The 25,578-nt window shown below is 39.6% G+C and overlaps 1 protein-coding gene across 4 annotated transcripts in view; it reads left to right on the top strand.

Annotated features, from left to right (window-relative positions):
* The window catches only part of LOC136864010 (uro-adherence factor A), a 639,417-nt gene that overhangs the window by 466,909 nt on the left and 146,930 nt on the right, over positions 1–25,578 (top strand). For all 4 annotated transcript variants that reach the window (XM_067140507.2, XM_067140506.2, XM_067140509.2 and 1 more), the window contains one exon: positions 7,581–7,746. In XM_067140507.2, coding sequence (XP_066996608.2) covers positions 7,581–7,746 — 166 coding nt within the window. The remainder of the gene's footprint in view (positions 1–7,580; positions 7,747–25,578) is intronic.

Here is a 25,578-nt window from a genome sequence, read left to right as displayed (position 1 = left end):
TGTCAACTATCACTTGAGATTTTACAATTGTTTATATATTATACCATGTTTTACGAATGAAAAAAAGATCTGATGGATAACTAAGCAAGTACAGTTTTCTGAAATACTGTTATATTTACCCTGTTTTGCTAATATAAAATGTGCATTGCAATTACAAAACCACAACAATAGTGAGTACGATATAAAAATAATAAATTTTGAATAATAGTAATAATTACAATAATTAAAATGGGAGCTCTTATGAAATTTTATTTTAATTCATAAATTTTGTCAGAAGCTATTCAAATGTAAAATTACTGTTCCATTTAACCACAAAAGACTTCTGTGAAAGAGAAAATATCGTCTTCTAAACAGACAACTTTACTAATGTGTAGACAATGTTACGTATTCACGCAAATATGAAATACGCGGGAACATGCGCTAGGCCATAAAACGAACTCCAATCATAATAAAATGTAAGAAGTTGTTTCGAATTCATATATCAATAGTATGTCCATTTGCGCATAAACTAATAATATATCTAAAAATATCGAAAATCTGACTTTCGTCAAGCACATGTTTGCCGTGAGAAGCCATGTCTTAGAGCTCACTGAGTGACATCTACCGATGCATATTGATCGAAAATATCGTAAATTCTCTGACTTAGACATATAATACTGCCATCTGCTTAAATACTCTCATAAGTAATACATGAAGAAACACGATGTAACCATGGGAATGCATGCATAGCTCGTTCTTGATTTTTTAGTGAATTGTCAAACCTTACTATTGGCTATGCCCGCAGCGCGGCCTGAGCGTAATTTGGACCGCTGCGAGCTATGCTCACAGTTAGACCAGAAAGAGTTAAAAATTCCTCCACTGTCGCTCAAATAGTCACTTTCATCTAAAAGTCTTGCTAATTATTTCACGTGCTTCTCGCACAATGCCATGTTGTTAAGCAGCGTCTGTTTACAAATTTGCATGGTCTTAAAAGAACCCTTCACAAAGCCTGAGTTCAATGAGATTATAGCAATACAGGGCTTCAAATTGTCATCAGCAGAAGGCAGTAGCTTGCTCTATCTTTGATTCATACATGTACTACCCGAGAAAGGAGCTGTACAGAGAAAAAGTTGTCTGGCATTGCCTGACATAGGATTTGTGCGGGATAATTTTGTCGGGCATGGCCCGCTGCGTTAGTTCTGGTGGTTAAATGCGGGGAGTGAAATCACAAGGCCTTTTGGGCAATGTGCTAGTGCCAGCAGAAGATTTAAATGGCCAACAGTGAAGGGGTTAATCGGATATATATCTTGGGTTTTACTATGGTGATCAGTAGGTGGTAGTTTTCCAGTCGTCAAAATGTAGAATAGAATTCAGGTAATTATTGGCTAGTGTTAGGGCTGATGTTTATGAGGAACTCTGGGAATATTCCATCATATCCAGCTGCTTTTCTTGTTTAACATGTCTAAGGGTAAAGTCTATTTCAAGCTTTGCAGATGGGTTCTAGAAGGGTGACTTCTGTGGAGATGGGATTATTTGTTAACACAGCCATGCTGTTCCTTTTGTCTCCTGGAGTCATCCAAGCTCTGTAGCAGGTTATCAGCTACAAGGTCACCGCTGATTAGGAATCGTTTATAAAATGAATTGCTGCTTGTTTCACTCCAATGTGGGATTTATTCCTTCATGTGAAATGTTTTTTACTGTAGAGATCACAGCATCAATAAAACAAGCATAGTTTGATACAACTAGTGGATTGAAATGCACACATTCATCTAAATTGGCTGAGAACTGGTTTCCCTTTGTGTTAGTGAAATTCCAATGCAGTTGATGTGTAATCTGACCAGCAGTATTTGAGTTCCAGTAACTGTCATGACAGATCTCTGTTGGTTAATACTTTTCCCTTATTCTTCTTGAGGCTGAGAGAATTGACACTCATCCTGCGTAACAAGGCTGAGGTCCAGATTATATTCACATTTCCACTTGAGCTGACTTGAAAGTAGCCAGTACTGTGGTGTAATGGTAGCATGCCTGCCTCTTACCTGGAGGTCCTTGGTTTGATTCCTGGCCAGGTCAGGGAATTTTACCTGGGTGTGAGGGGTTGTATTAAGATCTGCTCAGTCGACACTATTACAATTGGTAGGCCAAGGCCCTTCAGGATGTTGTGGTTTTTGTTTTTTGACATAAATGTAGCTCATTGTTCAGCATCAGAAGCAAAACACAAGTTGTTAGCTTCTGACCAGTTCATAAGTTGATACCAGCCATTTGTCCGCTCTCATATATTCAGTTGTGATGACTGTTGAAGTCATGTATACGAGGGGGTACCCAGGAAAAAAACTAAATTATTTTTTAAAAGCTATATATTTTCAAATTTTTTACCAAACAACCTTATCCCCTTCAAAATACTCTCCATTACAACTAATACATTTGTCCCACTGGTGCTTCCACTGTTCTAAACAATTTTTGTAGTCATCTTTGGAAATGGCTGACAGCTCCTCCCTCGCTTTCTTCTTGACCTCTTCAGTGTTGTCAAATCGGTATCCTTTCATGCTCCTTTTCGTGCATGGAAATAAGAAAGTCGCATGGAGCCAGGTCAGTTGAGTAAGGTGCGTGGGGCAGCGGAATAGTGCCATTTTTGGCCAAAATCTAACAGAGATGGCTGTGTGTGCAGTTGCGTTGTTGTGGTAGAAGAACCAGTCTCCTGTCTGCCACAAATCGGGTATTTTGTGGACGAACACTCTTGCACAATCTTCTTGAAACTTCCAAATAAAAGGTTTGATTGACAATCAAGAACGAGGGAGGAGCTGTCAGCCATTTCTAAAGATGACTACAAAAAATATTTCCAACAGTGGAAACAACGGTGGGACAAATGTATTAGTTGCAATGGAGAGTATTTTGAAGTGTATAAGGTTGTTTTGTAAAAAAAAAATTGAAAATATGCAGCTTTGGGGGTACCAGAGCTGGATGGTACCAGATGGTAACCACTGTGTGTGGTCACATTACAGATGGTGGTTTATACACATTTATTACCATAATACCTCGTGTATTTACAGTTGCTGTGTGTATTTCATTATCGTTTGTAGACAGACGCTGGGCGTTCTATGTATTAGTGCAAGCATAAGTTATTGATACACAAGTATGGTGGATGTTGTGACTTATCAGTACAAAACGTGACATTTTTCCGTCTTGCCCTCAGCTAACTGTCATTAATGGCATCTATTTCTTGTATAGTGACTAGGTCAATGTCATTATCAAGTACCAATTTTGAAAGGTGTTCACATTTCAGTCTGGATATACCAACTTTGTTATATATGAATCTGGTTCAAGTAGACTCATAAAATCTTTTAATAATTGGCAGTAGCTGTTACCATTGTAGACAGCAAGATCTGTACGTGTTATTGTTGGTATGTTGGAATCTCCTGCTATGACAACATTTTTACTGTACATATATCTTTCCAGCTATCAGAACACTTCCTCATAGGATTCCAGCTTGAAGCTAGGGTTAATGTAAGCAGAGTAGACATACCAGGCAATCCCTTTAAATTCTAATTTTAGTAGCAATATGTAACGGTCACTCACCTACTTACGGCCACTGTTCTCTCGTACTCCACTTGTCTTGCTCCACACGCCACTACCAACACTCATCTAATTGGCCTTGTACATTCGCTGCTGCCTCACTTATCGCCCGACCTGCTGGACATCTCACTGCATACTGAACTACCACTGGATTAAGTCTGTCGCTACGTCACTATCTGCTGTTTCTCAAAGCCATGTGCGGTTCCTTCATGAACTTTCTGCTACCCTATAAATTCGTCCCCCGATCCCTCGGTCTTCAGTCCAGTGCTGATACAGAGTGAGGTTGGAGGGTCGTTCACCAATTTCCCAGTGTTCCGCTGGGAAACTATTTTATTTTCTACTAGATTGGGTGAGCAACAGTGTGTATTATTATTATTATTATTATTATTATTATTATTATTATTATTATTATTATTATTATTATTATTATTATTTTTATTTGCCCAGTGGACTTCGGCAATCTGTTCCTAACTTCAACTTTGTATCCATGGCCAGTTTCAGTTCACATGAGTGTTTTTAAAGAAACAAAAATGGCATCAAGATAATGAATGGACTCAAGAGGTTTAAATGATTGAATATGAGGCCTGGACTTAGCAACCGTACTATGAACTGACTTTGTACTCTGCATCTTAACATGCTTGCGACTCCCACAGTTGTGATTCCATCCTCCTCCCTCCCTGTTGCCCTCGTTTTCCTTATCTCTATATTTTAAACAGTGTTATCTCATTCCGCTGAGGCTTGAAGTTCGTTATATCCTTTTGAATTGCCTCATCTAATGCAAAATTTTGTAATTGGTCTAGGGGTTTCTTGTAATATACATTACTTCTATTCAGACCTTGTTTTTATACTCTTCCATATTGTGAAATGTTTGAGTTTTATTTTGGTTATCTTTCAAGTAGAAAGAATATACAGTCTTGGTTAAGCTTTACTATTATTCTTCTTGTTCCTACCACTGACCTCTCATTGGTCCCAGCCTGTTTTCTTATTCGATAGCCTGCTAATGTATCTTTAAATAATTATTACGTCATATGGATTACTACCTTTTATGAATTGCTGGGTATTGATACATGATTGGTTTCATATACCCCCGCTATCGTAACAAATACGTCTGACTGAATTGTCGCTCCCTCAGCCTTCAGAATTTTGATCCCCTACTTTACTGCTATTAGAACTCCACATTCTTTCTTCCCCGTAGCTCTCTCCTGTCTGTACACTCTCTACCCATTATTGCAGATCTCATTGTCCTGTATGCTAGAGTCAAGCCAACTTTCACTTAACATACAAATGTCTATATTACTGCTTAAGTTCTCATTGAATAAATATAATTTTGCTTTCAGTTTACAAACATTTTGATAACGAACTGCAAGTTCTTCTTTATCCTCTCCCTCTATATCTTTTCAAGATCATCATCAATACGAGAACCCTAATTTGTTTCCTTACCTATAAGAAAGCATAGTCATTTTCCCTTCTCTTCTGACATGCAGCTGCTAGCATTGTCCTCCTCTCCAGAGGTAGGCTCTCATTGACACACACATTGTTGTCTCCGGGTAGCCCAAAGCGTCTTGTACTCGCATTCCTCTTCTCTGTCTGGTGTTCGCAAGACTGTCTTTATGGAATTTTTTCACAAATTTCACACTAATTGTAATGTGCTCTTAACTTGGCTGTCTTCGCAGACAGTTGCATGTATCCACTATACTATCCGTCACTTCCATGTCGAGAGCTTTTCCGACCTGTTTCACAATCTCGAGTACAGGCATGCACAGAAATGGTGTCCCCTGCCTTGCTTAACTCGATGAGTGCTACGCCCGTCTATAGATAGTGCGCGAGAATTTTAATTTTTTTTTAGTTTCCCGGTTTACTTTCGAGAGCGAATTTGATCTGACATGTTCTGCATTATGTAGAACTAATTGATCAGAGATTATAGCTTCAGGAAGTAACTTACAGAGCTTTTTGTAGACGTCTGTGGAGTTGTTCATCTGTGATGTAAACAAACATGGCGGAACAACAATTTAGTTGCTCTTGTAGCGATGTTATTTCGGATCACAGAATCTTTCAGTTATTAACCACAGCGAAAGTGATAATGGAAATGATCATTTTAAGGAATTAAGCGATTTTGATAGTGAGAGTGATAGTGTGCTGAAAATATTGTATGAGAGAGAGAAATAGAGCCTCCTTCTAAACTAAAGAAGAAAAACACAGCTAGTACAAAAGCTATTTTATCACTAATTTCGTGCCGGACGGATTACTTTTCTTCACCAGAGTTTCAGGTAACTGTGACAGGCTCTGAGGGCCAAGTAGTGTTTGATGACAACCCAAAAATCATTGATTTTTTAGAAACATTTGTGCCAGTGGAGTTGGTGCAGATAGTTGAACAAATCGGTATCACAAACAACCAGTATAAAACATTTAACTATCATCACATTCCAGGTTTGGAAAGTATTTTAAAATATCAACTTATATACTTCTAAGAAGTTACATGTATTAGTTGCCTACATATTTGAGGAAATATTATTTTGGGCTCTTTACTTTGTTTAAAGATAATGCACACATGGGCACATAAGTTAATTTTGTTTTCTCTCAAAATAATATTGAACATAAGTGTAGGACTTTTCCCCACCGGGCGAGTTGGCCGTGCGCGTAGAGGCGCGCGGCTGTGAGCTTGCATCCGGGAGATAGTAGGTTCGAATCCCACTATCGGCAGCCCTGAAGATGGTTTTCCGTGGTTTCCCATTTTCACACCAGGCAAATGCTGGGGCTGTACCTTAAGTAAGGCCACGGCCGCTTCCTTCCAACTCCTAGGCCTTTCCTATCCGATCGTCGCCATAAGACCTATCTGTGTCGGTGCGACGTAAAGCCCCTAGCAAAAAAAAAAAAAAAATAGGACTTTCCATTTGCATGCAGATTTATAAACAACAAACATTTATAAACATTTTAAGCTAATCTCCCCACTGATAAGTTAAAAATTGCGGCTTCTACTATTTTTTTTACATACAAATGAAAAACTCAGCACTGAGGTATCAAACAGTCAACTGGTAACTCAGCACTTAAAAGGTTAATGCATTGCTGCAGCAGGTAGGCAGCCCGCTAGAGGACTGTTGTGATTGATGATTGGCACAGTGGTGGATGATAGAAATACTCACACTCCCGTCAGCACTATCCGTTCACTCCCTTCTCCTTTTTCAGCTTAATGTTTGCCTCAGATTGTCATGTTGCTGGGATTAAAAAATAAAAATATATATGCACACTGTCATCTTATTTATTATGACATGCATTAAGTGAATTCCCCAGATCAGTTTCTCTGTGGCGTTTTTCTAATTTAATGGCTTGCACTTCTTCCAGTAACTTGTTTAAGAGTTCAGTCTCATCCCTTACCAAATACGGTGGTTTTTTTGGAGGCACAGTCCTTAAAGATCCAGCTACTGTTCTTTCAGTCAGCACCGGTGCACTTCCCATGATACCAGTTTTTGCATTCACCACACTGTACTCTTCCTGCCTTCCCCAATTCTTTCTTGCTCTCAACACACTTATTCATGTTGAGGTTACAGCCCCTGTATTCATTTTGGAAGTTAGAGTTTTTCCCTGCCTCAGAACTTTCCGCTTAATTGTTAGATCATTCAACTATATTTTTTTTAAAGTTACTACTTGTTATTGTTGCCCGACTTCCATATACACTAGATATGTACACAAATTATCAGGAGCTCAACTTTCGTGTGCTATTCACTCTGCTGCCATCTTGGTAATGCATTATATAAATACTTCAATCAAATCATTTAACAATCTTATGTTATACTGTAAGAAAAGCATCTCAGTTTTGTACCCTGCAGAACTGGCACCTGGGCCAATGACCATAAATGTTAGACCTTTTTAAACAACAAGCATCATTAAGAACTGGCATGTCAAAGGTTATACTGTAAGAAGTTAAAAAATTGACTTGTATGAAATTGTATTTTTAGTGGACTTGAATTATTGTTTTCTTAGAACATGATAATGCAGCTTCCATTCAAATAATTCATACCTTGTTCTTTTTGTAGTGTTTAAGGATGCTTCAGCATTTGATTTTCTGTCAGCTATTGGAAGTACACAAGCAGCACAGGATCTGAGGAAGCAGTCCCTTTACGTGAAATTTGATCCTCTAGTGGAATCAATGTCGCAGACTGAAAAAAATAAAGTTTCCTCCCCATCAAGTGAACCATGCAGGTATTAATATTTACAAACATTTTCATTGAAACTAAATATTACATACGGTAATTGAGTATTTCAGACACACTGTATTTTGACCTAACTGTTATGCAGTTGGAATCGGTGTACATCATCATGTATCCTTTGTTCTTGGGTAAATGCCTTGCATGCCTAGTAGGCTAGTCACCTCTCATAAATTTGCACTGGCTTACCTGTACAAGACTGGTTATGGGTAGATTCTAGACCGCAGGGCAGTTTGTAGCATGACTTACTAGGAAGATTTGTTGTTTCTTTTTGATGTTGGTAATTTTGCAAATTGTTGTACTGTTCCTGATAATGAAGTGGGGATGTGTGTTTTTACGGGCAGAAGAGTATTTTTGGGGAGTGAGATTTTACCCCAGAGATCGGAGTGTCGGGTGTTGATTTAGCAGTTTCAAGTACAAAATTTGATATCTTTTAAGTAAACTCATTGGAAAGTGCATATCTTCAGGAGAGTTGAAAAACAAAACTTCCTCTTGGATTAATCAGTTTTAAAATTTTTAAAATGTTCTTCCAGAAGTAGTTTGATCTAATAAATATGGAAAACTCTATTATTCACATGAGTACAGATGTATGTTTATGTATTTCATGGTCCTTCAAAAATCACATCTTGGTTGGAGTGAACATCCTTATATTATTTTCGTCATAATCTTACCAAGAGATGTTATTTCCACGAACTGAAGTAGTAAAATATTTTTTAATTTATAGACTTACGCGACTTGAGGCCTCGCGTTCAGCCATTAATGTTAATAGGGTGAACTACCCTATCCCAGTGTGATTATCTTCCTGTTAAGTCATCTGCTGGGAGGCTGATTGGATTCTCAACTAGCAGCACCAAAGGTTGTACAGTGATAGGGAAACAGCAAAAACCAATGCTGGTGCCAAAATGAAGTGCATTAGGCAAGATCAGGTAGTTTACCATTGCTTTGTTCACTTGGCCTGAAACAATTAATGCAGCTTGACTTGCCCTACAAGTTGCACTTAACATCCGGAGACACTAATCGTTCTCCGGAAGTCCTTCCTTACTCAGCACCTTCCATGCTCTCACAGCCATAAATGAGACTGAAACATCTGTGGGCAGTACATTTTGTTCTGACTTGTGCCAAGAGACTAATGCAAAAATGCTGCATCCATCAAGAAATAGCAACCAGGTACAATGTAATTGTGATTATCCATAGTTTAACTTTTACAGTGCCAAGATGTATCGGCACTTACTTTCTGTACGAAAAATGCCAGGATGCAGATTCGACCGGCACCCTACTGTAAGTGGTGTAGTTGTGCAGTGATTGCTCCACAAATCAGGTAGTAAGAAGGTAGAATGTTTGTAATTCCTTCTTACGTCATTAGATGGCACTGACATAGCTTCATATTTGCTACTTTACCGAGCTCGATAGCTGCAGTCGCTTAAGTGCGGCCAGTATCCAGTATTCGGGAGATAGTAGGTTCGAACCCCACTGTCGGCAGCCCTGAAAATGGTTTTCCGTGGTTTCCCATTTTCACACCAGGCAAATGCTGGGGCTGTACCTTAATTAAGGCCACGGCCGCTTCCTTCCAACTCCCAGCCCTTCCCTGTCCCATCGTCGCCATAAGACCTATCTGTGTCGGTGCGACGTAAAGCAACTAACAAAAAAATTTTTGCTACTTTACTCGTCCATTGAGGGTATATGGTATGTGAGCGCTTCAAGTCTGTGATCCAATGTGGCAGCCTCCTTGTTTGCTTATGTCCGTATGTTGTGATTTGTTTTCAATAATTTTACATTCTGACGCATTGGAGTTATCGTAATATATTAAGTTTATTATTTCTACTGTAGTTATAGTTACATAGCAATTTGTTTAGGTAGTAGTACAGTTTTACATAGTACGTATATCACAACAAGGCATGTCGTCACGTAGGCCTGTTTCGGGAAAAGAAATTGAGGAACTTTTGGATCTCTTAGAAGATGTGACTAATTTTAGTGAAAGTGATGAATATGATGTTTCTGGGTCTTCAGATTGTGCACCAGAGAATGATGGAGCCGTGCTGTTGGCTAATGGGCTTACAACAGTTCCTGCAGTGTCAAAGAGTGATAAATAATTCAAGTGACAGTGCTTTTTATTTTCCTCTTTACTGGATCTTCTTTTGCCACAACTGGCACCATATTGTATGAACCTGCGTGTTATTGGAATGGTGGAAGTGTGAAGTGTTGCCTGTGAGGAAAGAAACATTAAGGATGACACAAACACCCAATCCCCAGGCCAGGGATATTAATCATTACAATTAAAAGCCCCTTACCCGGCCGGGAATTGAACCCGGGGCTGCCGGGTGACAGGCAGACGCGTTGCCCCCTACACCGCTGGGCCGGACCAATGACAGTGAAAACGGAAATGATGGTGACAGTGAATTAGATGATTCTTGGACTGAATGCGTATTCCTAGAAAGTAATGTAGTCCATCCCCACCATTTTTTTTTTTGAAATCCCAGGTCCAAAACATGTACCTCAACCTGATGCTCCACCATAGAATATTTCAATCTGTTCTTTGCACTTTCATTCCTGACACTATTAGTAACAGAGACTGAGATATGTTTCACAAACTATTAAAAAACAAAATCAGAATAAACTTTCACCTGCATCAAGGGCATCCAGCTGGCACAACACTACAGTTCAAGAAATGAAAGCTTTCTTGGCTTGCTTACTGAACATGGGACTGAACAAGAAGCCTACAATAGCTAGTCACTGGTCAGCTTCATTCTCCCAAATTCACCTTGGTTTAGGCACATGTTTGCCAGAAACAGATTTCAGCTTCTGTTGAAATTCTTTCATATTACAGACAATAGAGGCTTGCTGCCCCTAATGAAGCAAATCGTGATCCCTGTAGAAAATTCCAGCTTGTTGTTGACCATGCCAATCGAGTTTCAAGGTACCATTTCACTCCATATCAGCAATATCTTTTGATGAAAGTTTGGTGGGGACAAAGAATCGCACAACACTCGTGCAATACCTGCCAAATAAACACCACCACAGGTGGGGCATAAAACTTTGGATGATATGTGATTCAGTAGTGAATTACTGCTTAGGATTTTATGTATACCGAGGTGCAAAATGTCATTGCAAAGCATGGTTTAGGGTACTGTGTGGTATTGCACCTGCTCACTATAAGAAATTATTTACAGAAATCATACCATGTGTTCGTTGACAATTTCTTTGTCACTGACATTAGTGAAGGATTTGTATAAAATGAGGACATTCATAACAGGAACTGTACGACGAAACAGAAAAGGATTCCCTTAGTATTTGAAACAAAAGTATGGTGTTGGAGACAAAATACTTCAGGTCAAGACCTGTGTTAGCTATGGGCTATAGGGAAAAGAAGAGTGAGAGGAATCCTGTTCTACTGACTAGTGAAGGTAGGGCTGCTGATAAAACTTTCACAAGTAAACACCATGGTCAGCAAAAATAAATTACAAAACCAGAAGTGGTGTGTAATTATAATAAATACATTTGGGGGATTGATACTGGTGATAAGTTGTACACATACCTTGATCAGAGAAAAACTGTAAAGTATTGGAAGAAAGTAACTTTCAATATCATTGCAAGGGTAGTTTTAAATAGTTACAGCCTATGTGTTGTTTGAATCATCAGTCCATAGACTGGTTCGATGCAGCCCTCCATGCCACCCTATCCTGTGCTAACCTTTTCATTTCTACGTAACTATTGCATCCTACATCTGCTCTAATCTGCTTGTCATATTCATACCTTGGTCTACCCCTACCGTTCTTACCACCTACACTTCCCTCAAAAACCAACTGCACAAGTCCTGGGTGTCTTAAGATGTGTCCTTTCTATCTCTTCTCGTCAAATTTAGCCAAATCGATCTCCTCTCACCAATTCGATTCAGTATTTCTTCATTCGTGATTCGATCTATCCATCTTACCTTCAGCATTCTTCTGCAACACCACATTTCAAAAGCTTCTATTCTCTTTCTTTCTGAGCTAGTTATCGTCCATGTTTCACTTCCATACAATGCCACGCTCCACACGAAAGTCTTCAAAAACATCTTTCTAATTCCGATATCAATGTTTGAAGTGAGCAAATTTCTTTTTTTAAGAAAGCTCTTCCTTGCTTGTGCTAGTCTGCATTTTATGTCCTCCTTACTTCTGCCATCGTTAGTTATTTTACTATCCAAGTAACAATATTCATCTACTTCCTTTAAGACTTCATTTCCTAATCTAATATTTCCTACATCACCTGCCTTCGTTCGACTGCACTCCATTACTTTTGTTTTGGACTTATTTATTTTCATCTTGTACTCCTTACCCAAGACTTCATCCATACCATTCAGCAACTTCTCGAGATCTTCTGCAGTCTCAGATAAAATAACAATATCATCGGCAAATCTCAAGGTTTTGATTTCCTCTCCTTGGACTGTGATTCCCTTTCCGAATTTCTCTTTGATTTCCATTACTGCCTGTTCTATGTAAACATTGAAAAGGAGAGGGGACAAACTGCAGCCTTGCCTCACTCCTTTCTGGATTGCTGCTTCTTTTTCAAAGTCCTCGATTCTTATCACTGCAGACTAATTTTTATACAGATTGTAGATAATTCTTCATTCTCGGTATCTGATCCCTATCATCTTCCGCCTATATAATGAAAATTTTGGAGGAGCCTGACACCCCGTGTAGAGACTGGCTTATACAGTGTCACTAATTGAGACTTTAGGAAGCGAGTGGCTTGAACATAAGCAGTCTGGTGTGGTTTCATCTGGCCCCGTGAGTGATATAAATGGATTTACCGGTACTTCTAAAGTGCAAAAACTTCCAGAAATAAGAGTCTTAACTGTTGCATGTGTAGTCCAAATCAAAAAGGTGTAGAGCAAGAACAGTGTGTTGCAAATGTAGCAAAGGCCTGCATCTAGATTGTGGTCCAAAACATAATTGCAATATGATCACAAGATATTTTTGTATGTTAACCCGAAACTTACATGGTTGGGCCCCTGGGACCCAAGACTATTTTCTTGCGTGAATTAATTTTCATACGTTGGCCGCACTGCGCTTAGCATCTCTGTACTTTCCTCCCTCTCAGTCCTCTGTCTGACCTTGACAGCTGCCGACACGTTTAGTTTCCTTGTTTGCGCAATGAAAGTGTTCGGGTCCCTGGGACCCATCTGTGTAAATTACGGGACATTCTGTAAATGTGTGTGCTCAAATTCTTGCTTGTGTTTTGTGGCACATAATGACACTAACGATGAAGTTCGTGTTTTATTAGAGGAGGATATAAGTGACATTTCGGATTATGAGAGTGAGTTTGAATTCAGTGAACATGATTCCAGCAGTTGTGAAAGTGAGGACGAGGTTGATACGGAAAGCGATCAAAACACACCGTCAAGTTCATTTTATGGTCGAAATAGGTATAAATGGTCAGCAATGCAGTCAGTATGTGGGAGAACCCCTCAGCATACTTTCATATCGAGTCGTTTCATTTACCTCGCATCGCAGGCCCAGCTTTACGCCTTACATCAACATCAGCTGCATCTGAATGCTGGAGTCTTCTATTTTCAGATAATTATGCTCTCTGAAATAGTCTCTGACACAAATAAAAAAATTAGTTAAGTCACCGCCGATCTACAAAAGCAGTTTTATCAGAGTGAAACGAATATAACAGAATTAAGAGTTTTTCTTGGAGTATGTTACTTATGGGGTGTTTTCAAATCCCACAACGAAGACTTGTCATCACTTTATGCAACTGATGGAACTGGAAGAGTTATTTTTCCCGCAACTGTGTCGTTACAGTGGCTCTACTTTTTACTTAGATGTCTCAGGTTTGATGACTTTTCAACAAGAGATGAGCGCAAGAAGAATGACAAATTGAAATATATTTCATGGGTATTCAACAAGTTTATAGCACACTGTCAAGACAACTACTCTGTGGGAGAGAACACAATAGACGAGATGCTAGTAGGATTTCGAGGGAAGTGTCTATTTCAAATGTTTATAACTTCAAAGCCTAGAAAATACGGCATTAAAATTTTCATCTTAGCTGATGCCAAAATGCACTACTGCCTCAATGCAGAAATATACTGCGGCAAAAGAACAGAAGAAAGTTTGAACGCCTGCAAGCTCATGAACCCAACAAAGGTTGTCAAGAGACTTTTACAACCCACTGTTGGTTCCAATAGAAATGTGACCGAAGATAATTGGTTCACTTCAATAGAATTATTAGATGAACTACAAAAGATGCATCTAACCTATGTAGGGACTATACGAAGAAACAAGCGAGAACTGCCAGTAGAATTTGTTCAACCCTGAGGAAGATCAGTACCTTCAACCATGTTTGGCTTCTCGGGAAAAAAGACGTCGCTATCGTTCGTACCTAAAAAAGTTAATATAGTAAATTTAGTGTCGAATATACATCACCAGGCTTCTGTATGTCTTGAAACCAACAAGGCAGAGATGATTTTATTTTATAATGATACGAAAGGTGGTGTAGATGCCCTGGATGAAAAGTGTCGTAACGACACCACAGGTCGCCGCACTCAGAGATGGCCGATGGCAATTTTCTTCGCCGTTCTGGATATCGCTGCCGTGAATGCTCGTGTAATTTACAATGGTATTCTGCCAAGAGAGAGGGATACACAACGCAGGTCATTTTTGCTGCACTTGGGAAACCAGCTGATCTCTCCACTCCTGGAAGAGAGAGCCTCGAACCCGAGACTCCCGTGGAATTTACGAGGTATGGTATTCCACTGTTTGGGTAAAGAGGAGCCACAAGGGATCTGTTTAGTGCCACCCAAGCCAGAAAAATCGATTAGAGAAAAAAGAAATTTGTCCTGGGTTCCCTGGGACCCATCAGTGTATGTTGTGTAAATTTATTGCACTGTGTAAGCTACGGGTTAATTGATTTTGTATGTTCTTATCTCCTGAACTGTTCTATAGTAACAAATGCTGCTACTAAGCACAGGTCTCTCAAATGATCACTATCGCTCTCCTAAATTCATAAAATCCACGAACCTACTACGCTGGCGTAGCAGGGGGAGAGGTGATACTCCCACGTGGCGCATCGCAGGTGGTGGATAGGGGGATCCTAACCGGCTTGCGGCGGACTTGAGGGAAAATCCTGCACATCATACACTGGCTGCAAAAACCCAGTTGTGTAGTGTATTTGTGCTAACATTCTCTATTTTCCGAATTGCCTTCAATAGTATATGTAGGAAATCTGTCCTTAACAGAGAATTAAATATAGGCCTACTATAATCTTCAACTACACTTACAAACTTTAAAGTTAAATCATAATGTTCACCAGTGTGTGTCCTGTTTAATGACAGACTGTAGCTGTGCTGTCTCCATTATACACCGACTGACAGAGCAAATGCAACACTAAGAAGGAGTGGTCAGAACTTTATGCCAATTGCAGGGTAGACTGACGTCACTGAGGTATGCTCATGATGTGAAATGCGCCGCTGTGCTGCCCACGTAGCGAACGATGAATGGGACACGGCGTTGGCGAATGGCCCACTTCGTACCGTGATTTCTCAGCCGACAGTCATTGTAGAACGTGTTGTCGTGTGCCACAGGACACGTGTCTAGCTAAGAATGCCAGGCCGCCGTCAACGGAGGCATTTCCAGCAGACAGACGACTTTACGAGGGGTATGGTGATCGGGCTGAGAAGGGCAGGTTGGTCGCTTCGTCAAATTGCAGCCGATACCCATAGGGATGTGTCCACGGTGCAGCGCCTGTGGCGAAGATGGTTGGCGCAGGGACATGTGGCACGTGCGAGGGGTCCAGGCGCAGCCCGAGTGATGTCAGCACGCGAGGATCGGCTCATCCGCCGCCAAGCGGTGGCAGCCCCGCACGCCACGTCAACCGCCATTCTTCAGCATGTGGCTGTTCCAATATCGACCAGAACAATTTTCCGTCGATTGGTTGAAGGAGGCCTGCACTCCCGGCGTCCGCTCAGAAGACTACCATTGACTCCACAGCATAGACGTGCACGCCTGGCATGGTGCCGGGCTAGAGCGACTTGGATGAGGGAATGGCGGAACGTCGTGTTCTCCGATGAGTCACGCTTCTGTTCTGTCAGTGATAGTCACCGCAGACGAGTGTGGCGTCGGCGTGGAGAAAGGTTAAATCCGGCAGTAACTGTGGAGCGCCCTACCGCTAGACAACGCGGCATCATGGTTTGGGGTGCTATTGCGTATGATTCCACGTCACCTCTAGTGCATATTCAAGGCACGTTAAATGCCCACCGGTACGTGCAGCATGTGCTGCGGCCGGTGGCACTCCCGTACCTTCAAGGGCTGCCCAATGCTCTGTTTCAGCAGGATAATGCCCGCCCACACACTGCTCGCATCTCCCAACAGGCTCTACGAGGTGTACAGATGCCTCCGTGGCCAGCGTACTCTCCGGATCTCTCACCAATCGAACACGTGTGGGATCTCATTGGACGCCGTTTGCAAACAGATGCTTCCGTGGCCAGCGTACTCTCCGGATCTCTCACCAATCGAACACGTGTGGGATCTCATTGGACGCCGTTTGCAAACTCTGCCCCAGCCTCGTACGGACGACCAACTGTGGCAAATGGTTGACAGAGAATGGAGAACCATCCCTCAGGACACCATCCGCACTCTTATTGACTCTGTACCTCGACGTGTTTCTGCGTGCATCGCCGCTCGCAGTGGTCCTACATCCTACTGAGTCGATGCTGTGCGCATTGTGTAACCTGCATATCGGTTTGAAATAAACATCAATTATTTGTCCGTGCCGTCTCTGTTTTTTCCCCAACTTTCATCTCTTTCGAACCACTCCTTCTTGGTGTTGCATTTGCTCTGTCAGTCAGTGTATTTGGCTGTTGGCCATTTAGAGGTTTAGACTTACTTTCATCATGTTGTGTGTAGTGTATCAGCCATTGTTGTGTAGATTGTCACCTGGATTCTTTCTGATGACTTTCAGCATGCAGTCCATTTTTGCAATAGTTTCTGTTTCTGCTCACAGCACGTGCTAATTACCGTAACCAACTTTTGTGGATTTACTCCTGTATTAGCAAAACACTAAATTGTTTCCTTGTGTCTACTTTCAAAACTCTATCAAATCTGGTGGTGCCAGCTTACCTCTTGGAACCTTAGGTTTCATCACACTTTGAAGATGTGATAGTTCTCTCTTCCATATCTTGGTGGGCTAGGCAGTCACTATGTTGGCCACTGTTACAGCAGTATTGCCTCAACTGATAACGTAGACCCTTATCTACACCGATGTCAAGCTAGCTGTTGAAAATGAACTAACTGATGATCTCCAATGCCTAATACAAAATGAACCAATATATTGGTTGACACAAGTGTAATAGATTAATAGACTAAGATGACTTGAAAACAATATTCTTTAACCGTGGGTAAATAATGCCAATATAAAGTTTGAATTATTATTATTATAATAAATAAATAATAAATATATATATATATATATATCAAGGACCACGTTAAGTCTTGTTGCATTTGACACTGAACTTGGCCTTCTTTAGAGCCCAAATTTCCCTCATTCTTTGTGAGTGGGCCTGCTTACACTCCTCTGTCCAAGGGGCACCGTGTCTTCTCTTCGGTTGCTCGTCTCGGTTTAGCCCGTTCGTCAATATTTTCTTGCGGAAGAGATCTCTGTTAAAGGCGTCTTCAGCTGAGATATGTAGCATTTGCAGGTCTTCTTTGGTATTTCTAAACCAGGCAATTGTGGTTTTGGGGTTTGAATCAAAAAAAGTGAAAGATTTCTTTAGTTAACTTTCTTCCGTCCATTCTTTTCAGATGACCGTAAAATCGTGCCCGTCTTTTTCTGATTGTGTTGGTAATTTTCTCTATTTTGCTGTAGACTTCCTTGTTGGATCTCTTTTGATGGATTCCATTTCTGTACTTTGATCCCAAGCTTCCTCTCACAATTTTGCGTTCTCTTTTCTCCAGTTCTTCAAGGAGTCCTTTGTTGGCATTTAGAGACAGGGTTTCGGCTGCATATAGAACTACTGGCTTCAGAACTGTTTCATAGTGACGTATCTTGGTGTTTTGGGAAAGGCATTTTTTGTTGTAGATTGTGCGGGATGTTTGGTAGGCTATTTCCAGTTTGCGTACTCGCTCCAGAAGTGCTTCTTTGTCCAGTCCATTTTTCTTGATGATCTCACCCAGGTATTTGAATTTGTCTACTCAGGTGATGTCCCCGTATTTTGTACAGAGTTTTGGTGGAGCCTCTTTGATGTTAGTCATTACTTCTGTTTTCTCAAACGATATCTGCAAACCAGTTTGTTCGGCAGTTTCCTTTAAAATTTCAACTTGAGCTCTAGTGGTTTCTATGTCTTTTGAGAGAACAGCAATATCATCGGCAAATGCTAAGCAGTCTGTTGCTATCCCCTTGGATTTTTTTCCTATTCTGAATGGACTGTAGTTGGTTTCCTGTAATCTCACCCGCCAGGTTCTGATGATCTTTTCAAGAACACAGTTGAAGAGTATCGGGGATAGCCCATCACCTTGTCGGACTCCTGTTTTGATGTCAAAGGAATGCGAGAGACATCCGTGGAACTTCACCTTGGATTTTATCAGTCAGGGTGGCTCTAATTAATGCCAGCAGTTTCAAATCAACTCCAAATTCATTTAAGATGTTTAGCAGGACTTCCCGGTCAATGGAGTCATACGCTTTCTTAAAGTCCACAAAGACAGACACATACTGCTTGGACCTTAGTGTACAATATCTGATGATCGTTTTCAGATTTTGGATCTGTTCAGCTGTTGAGCGACCTTTTCTGACCCCTCCTTGGTATTCACCTATGTGATGTTCGACTTGTGCTTCCAACTTGAGAGTGATATGTCTCATTTAGCCCTTCACTGTTACAATGTGTAATTTCAACAAACAACCGAGCTCGATAGCTGCAGTCGCTTAAGTGCGGCCGGTATCCATTATTCGGGAGATAGTAGGTTCGAACCCCACTGTCGGCAGCCCTGAAAATGGTTTTCCGTGGTTTCCCATTTTCACACCAGGCAAATGCTGGGGCTGTACTTTAATTAAGGCCACGGCCGCTTCCTTCCCACTCCTAGCCCTTTCCTGTCCCATTGTCACTGTAAGACCTATCTGTAATATAAGGAAAATTGAGAAGTTTCCACCTTATCAATACTTCTCAATTTTCCTTATATTATAGTACCAATCAATACGGAAATGAAGATAATAGATTGATAGACCTATCTGTGTCGGAGCGACGTAAAACAACTAGCAAAAAAAAAATTTCAACAAACTGGGATCCTTTATCCCTTTCAGACCGAGTACGCACAATTGTGCGGGTTCGTATTTTAGTTATCCCTGACCGTATTTGATGTTTTTTCGGCGCTACACCGGACTGCAGTGATTGTGCAGGACACGTGGCGTGTATTTCAATTGATTTTAGTATGCCCTTGACCGCCAGGGCGAAGGAAGAAGAGTTTAAAAAGCACAGTTGATCGGCGAGATGGTAGGAAGCAGTAGTGCCGAAAGTAAGTATTTATTTACTGCGTTTATATTAATCTAGAAGCTTTACTGAATACCGGAATATATTCAATGAAGTGTGTACATTGGTTAGTGAACGTAAATTTTGAAGCTACACCATCGTACGTGATACGAGGTTTTGAATTTTGATACGCACAATTGTGTGGGTCCTGTTTTTCGGAAGTTAGTTTTTATTTTGTAAAATAAACTATTAATATGTGTATTGAGCAGCATTTTAGTCAGTTCTTGACGTACAAACAAAAATTCACACCTCCAATTTCCTTTCAGGTCTGAAAGGGATATCCAGGTATGATCTAAAGAAGTCGTTATCAATTCCTCTAACCCCAGTCTGATATAATTAATGCAACAATATTTCCAGATCATCAGAATCAAATGCCTTTTGAAAGGTCAAGAAATAGTGTTATCACGGTTTTATCATTATCAAGAGCATTTACGACCAACTGTGTAAAATGTGATAAAGCACATGAAGTACTTCTGCCAGCTCTGAACCTGTGTTGTGCATTATTTAACAAGTTATATTTGATTAAAAATTTAGTAAACCAATCTTTCATAGCACGTTCAAATATTTTTGAAATAACAGTATTGATATTGGTCTGAAATTATGTAGATCATGTAAGTTTCCACTTTTAAAGACTGGGATAACTTCAGCTATTTTTAAGAGATTAGGAAACTGACCACTAGAAAATGATTCATTGATGAGAAGTTAAAGGCTGTACCAGATAAGGAGCACATTTTTTAATGAGTTTTGTGGGAATTTCATCTACACCTGTGGAAGTTTTATTCTTCAAAGACTGTATGATTTTAAGAACTTCCAATTCTGTTACTGGAGTTAACTGCGTAGAGTTTTACACTAAGGTTGGGAGTTCTGGTAATACATCTGATTTACTTGCATTTTCAAGTTTGTGTGGTAGGTATAGAAAGAAATCATTTATATAATTAGCCAAATGATGAGGGTCATTCATTCATTCATTTGTATTGCCTTATCATTTTTTATAGCAGCAATTTTATTTCCAACTGCGTGTCTGTTTTCTCCCTTGATTACATTCCATATGGTTTGTGATTTATTGCAAGACTTTAACTTCCCTGTTATTGTGCATTATCTTAGCTGCTCTAAGAACTTTTCGACAGACTGATTTGTAGTTTTTAACATACTTACGAAAATTCAGGTCACAACTCTGCTGTGCTAATTTACTTTGTAATTTACATTTTTAACTTGAAATCCATATATCCTGTGTGATCCATGGCTTTTTGAAGTTTTCATTAATTACTGCAAGTTTTTTGGAAAATGTAATTCAAATTGCATTAAAAGATGCTTAAAATGGTTCTATACTTTTGGTCAATCCTATGACAAAATGTTATTGGAGCCCAGGTCTGAAGTTTAAGACTTTCAATGAAACTGCCACATGCAACTGCAGAGAGAGTTAATTGTGCTTACTTCATTTTGGTTGAATGCTTGTAAACATTCTCGATTTCTAGTTGCAAAATTTGAGCATGGTGATCTGATAATCCAAAATTTATATTGAACGCTTGCATTTTAGAACAATGGAAATTAATACAAATGTTTATCGTTGTAGCTGAGGTGGCAGTTACCTGTGTGCATGTAAAATTTTAAGTGTTTTAGATTACAGCTTTGAAGAACATGCAGTAGTTGTGATGTTGACAGAAGGTTTTCATCAGCAAAATTTGTTAAAATCACCACTTCTGCGCTGCTGTTCCTACCGAAAATGTTATGAAGGACTTGATCTAATTTTCCTAAGAAAATCTCCAAGTCAGCATGCGGTGAATGGTAGACGGTTAACAGAATTACCCTTTTACCATAGGGAAGCTTAAATTCCACTGAAGTTATTTCAAATTCTAATAAAGATCCTTTTCTTCACATTCAATTCCTGACTTGGCAAAAATACAAACTACTCCATGCTCTTTATTAACCAGACTGTAATTACTTGCCAGATAATAACCTTCGATATTAATGAGTTTGAATTCATCATTATTACACCAATGTTCATCCAAACAGATAAACATGACATCTTGCATTGAATTTAAAATTACTTGTAATTCTAAAATTTTATTTTTAAGACATTGAATATTCTGATGAAATGTTTTGAACTGCCTGTTCCCACCCTGCAAGTCATTATTTAATTCTGGACCCATATTCTGGATTGAAATGTTATTGGGTCCAGAATTTAACACATGTTTTTTGGACTAGATAGTTCTAGGACAGTCTTTTTCTGATCTTTACTTGTAGTGATGTTACTTATTAACTTGCTTACATATTTCTCCCCGAGTCTATTCAAGTGCATGCCATGCCTCGTATGAGAAGTTCGGTTTAATTTACCGATGTCTAATAATGTAACATTTTTGAAATGACTACATATTTCGTAATCTATAATCTTCATTTCCGTATTGACGAATTACACAATTAAAAATAGGAAAGAATTTCCACCAATCAATACTTGTTTTTTTATTGCTTATATTAAGCTACAGGACCGGTTTCGACCCCATATACAAGGTCATCTTCAGCTGAACCATGAATACATATTTATATGATGAAGCTTTGATTAAATTGCATTGTCAAAGGAATGTTATATGATGTGCATTTAGTTACATACAAATGGGGCGTGTCTTATCGTGAATTGGCATATATGTCAGTATGTACAATATTGCAACTGTATGTCTAAAATATGTTGAGGTCTTAAAATTAGTGTATAAAACATGTTTTCACTTCAACTAACATATATATGTACAGGATAAAATACAATATATAAAAAACATTTCATGCACATGAACATTCGTATCTTGCTTGTTGGTCAATTCATCAACTCTCGTATTTAAGTCCCATTTACATTTGTACACTCAGCTGCTGTTCTTGGAGTTTAAAAGATATGGTTGTAAAATTGCGTGAGTAAAAGATTAGTCTTCATGTGGGATAAAACACTTTCCAATTTTAAAACAAGGGTGCCAGATGTATGGATAAAATTCGGCTAAAATATGTTCAGCTCTGCTATGTATGTATCCTTATGTTAGAATCAAATCTTGTTGTCCTGTGGTGTCTTTTACTCGTATATATATATATAAAAGTTAAAGTGAAGATATGTTTTATACACTAATTTTAAGACCTCAACATAATATTTTAGACATACAGTTGCAATATTGTACATACTGACATATATGCCAATTCACGATAAGACACGCCCCATTTGTATGTGACTAAATGCACATCATATAACATTCCTTTGACAATGCAATTTAATCAAAGCTTCATCATATAAATATGTATTCATGGTTCAGCTGAAGATGACCTTGTATATGGGGTCGAAACCGGTCCTGTAGCTTAATATAAGCAATAAAAAAACAAGTATTGATTGGTGGAAATTCTTTCCTATTTTTAATTGTGACTACATATTTGCCTGAATTTCTCATTTGTCAATATAGTTGTTCAGTAATAAATACGACGTTGTCTGACGAGAGTTTATCAGCATTCCTCGAGGGGTTTCACTACTACTGAAAAAGGGGCACCTTGTTGAATAAAACCTGTCGCTTCATTGTCGGCTCGCAGTTCTGCTAGATTTGCTGAAAGGCCTCGACCGTGACTATCACCAACCAGTTTAATTTTCTTCTTCCTTACTTTCTTGATCATGTTATCGGCGTGAATTCTGTGTTTTTCATCGGAGAACTCGCGTCTTGGGAGAAAGAAGTGCTTCCTTGCTCTTCCTTAACTTCGCGTAAAATGCTGAATCTGTTCGTTACTGCAGGATGATTTCCAGATGAATTAGGCCTAGTTAGCGACACTTTCCTATGCTGCAACGTAACCTCACTCCGCGATGTGCCAACGCCAACACCATCGCTATTTCGTAGTTCTTCCAACTCTTCAATCAGATTTGCCTTTCAGAGAGTAGCTTTTAATTACAAGGTTTGCTTCTACCAAATCCTTATGTAGCAGTTCTATTATTTTGTGTATTGATTCAACAGTTTCATGGACAGATGTAGTCATTTTAGGCCTACACACACACACACACACACACACACACACACACACACACACACACACTCATTCATAGATATTACCGGTACAAAGGTCTTTCTCTGGAGAAGAGTGATTACTCTCGCTACTGAGAATACCTTGCCTGTTCTTCTCACCATCTGTAACATTTTCTGTACATCTTACAGCATATTTCACTTCGTTTTCTAACAAAATCTAGGAGCACTCATTAGAAACTTGCACTGCCGACACCATCTTATTTAGATCAGTTTATGAACCCCACTCACAATTTAAATGAAGTCGGCGAGAAAAAGAACATTCTACTTGAAACATTCATTCCATACATTTGTCAGAATTTCCATAACACAAACAAACCCCACCTCCATCTCCCCGACTCACCACCACTCCCCCTCCACCCCCCCTCCCTCCTCACACCACCCCTCCCCCTCCGCTCCTTCCAACCTAGCAAACACAGCCAACCAACAATAGACTCGATCACGCGACCGAGACCGTCACTTTAAGAAGGCCACACCATTCGAGCTTTAGAAGTCAGCGAGTAAACTAACATCCTCTTGAAACATTCATTCTTTATATTTGCCAAACAAACCCACCTCCATCTCTCCAACTCAACACCCCTCCCTTCCTCAAACCAGCCCTGTACCTCCCCTTCCCCCTCTGCTCCTTCCATCCTAGCAGACACAGCCGAACCAACAATAGACTCGATCACGCGAACGAGACCGTTACTTTGAGAAAGCCAGGCCACTAGAGAGGACAACCACCTACTGCACACCGTAAGTTTAAGCTTTCTTCACAACCATTCCACACTTTTCAACCCATGTTTCTCATACAACCTCATTTTTTCCATTACAGATTAGAACTTCATTGACGGTTTCCACTAGATTACTGCAATTTACTATGCATCTGTCTTCTACCTAACACAGCTTCTCATATTTTTATATGCGGCCCTTCCGACCCCTCTATAATAAGGCAAAACACCAGCCAACATTATGAAACAATAATGAAGAAAGGGACCGCTAGATTGAGAAGATATTAAGAATGCTGCTATTTCTGAAGCCTTAAATTTAAGGTGTTTTTTTCTCCTTATCACAGGCTTTTCGCCTGCAGGTTAATTCAGGCTTGGTTTCTCTCAAAATGTTTGCTCCCGCTCTCCTCCTGACCATTTTGATGTGATGGGTTTCCACTAGGATTTTGACAGCGATTTCAAACTGTTTTGTCGTTTTTATAAACTAATAATTTGTAAACTATGAGGTCCACAACCCCACCATGTGCTACTATTATTCATTTCCATCTGCATCATTTGTTTTCTCATTCCCTTGTTTCTTAGGTTAACGCAGTTTTTAGTATCAATTATTATTTCAAATTAACACCTGTTTCACTGAATTTTGTCGCAATAAGTTGTTTTGCTCTGCATATTGATGTAAATATTGTATATTTGTGCTATTTTGTTTCCGTCTAGGCTCTCTTTTGTTTGTTTTTTCATTTACGCTTTCATTATGTTTTTTAGCATTTTTTCAACTCATATTATGTAAATAATTATTCCAACCCCCCTAATTTTTTCACTGAAGATGGCTCAAACGAGCCGAAACATGTCTGAACTTGTTTACTCCGTCTAATGACGGAATATATGATGTATTGAATAGGAGGATACTTTCATTTTTCGCCATTGTAAAGTGAAAACCATCTTATTGGGTTGGTAGTTGACATGCGTTTGTTGCAGTCTCTTCTTTTTCATTTGTAGTAGTGTTTTGTTTCATGATGGCAGTTCATTAGTGCGTGTGTAAATAGAATTTGTGTAATAATTTTTGTAAATAAACTAGTGTATGCAACTGACAGCATTTTGTGTGAGTCTTCGTGAATACATCATGGTGTTGCGACAAAAATATAACTGAATATATGACTTGAAACCTTTGATTGCTGCTGATGGCCAACTTATTGAAGAGGTGGAAGTCAGGGTTAAATGCAGCCTGAGCATCAACCTGACAGAGTTTGGAATGTGGGTCTACCGTTGAGTTCTATGAATATCTTGAATGGAACATGGAACCAACAATTCAGTTCTCAAGGAACTTTGAGTAAAAGACAGGCTCGTGAAGATCATCAGTATAGCCTTCCTGTGATACTTTGGAAATATTTCAAGATGAATGAAAGCCGTGGGGAAACTGGTGGTGGAAGGAAAGGCGCCAGGAAGAAATTCCAAAGATGAATACCTGCAGGATGTATTGATCAGATGAGGATACTTGTTGGAAAATCCATGTACAACTCTTCACAGGATCGGAGAACATGGTGAGAAATTGTCAATCGCTTAAATATTGCCACACCCTGTCAAGGGTATTG

Source organism: Anabrus simplex, chromosome 2 (genome assembly GCF_040414725.1).
Source record: "Anabrus simplex isolate iqAnaSimp1 chromosome 2, ASM4041472v1, whole genome shotgun sequence".
In the NCBI taxonomy this organism is placed as follows: Eukaryota; Metazoa; Arthropoda; class Insecta; order Orthoptera; family Tettigoniidae; genus Anabrus; species Anabrus simplex.
This window is presented reverse-complemented; position numbering and strand designations above follow the sequence as displayed.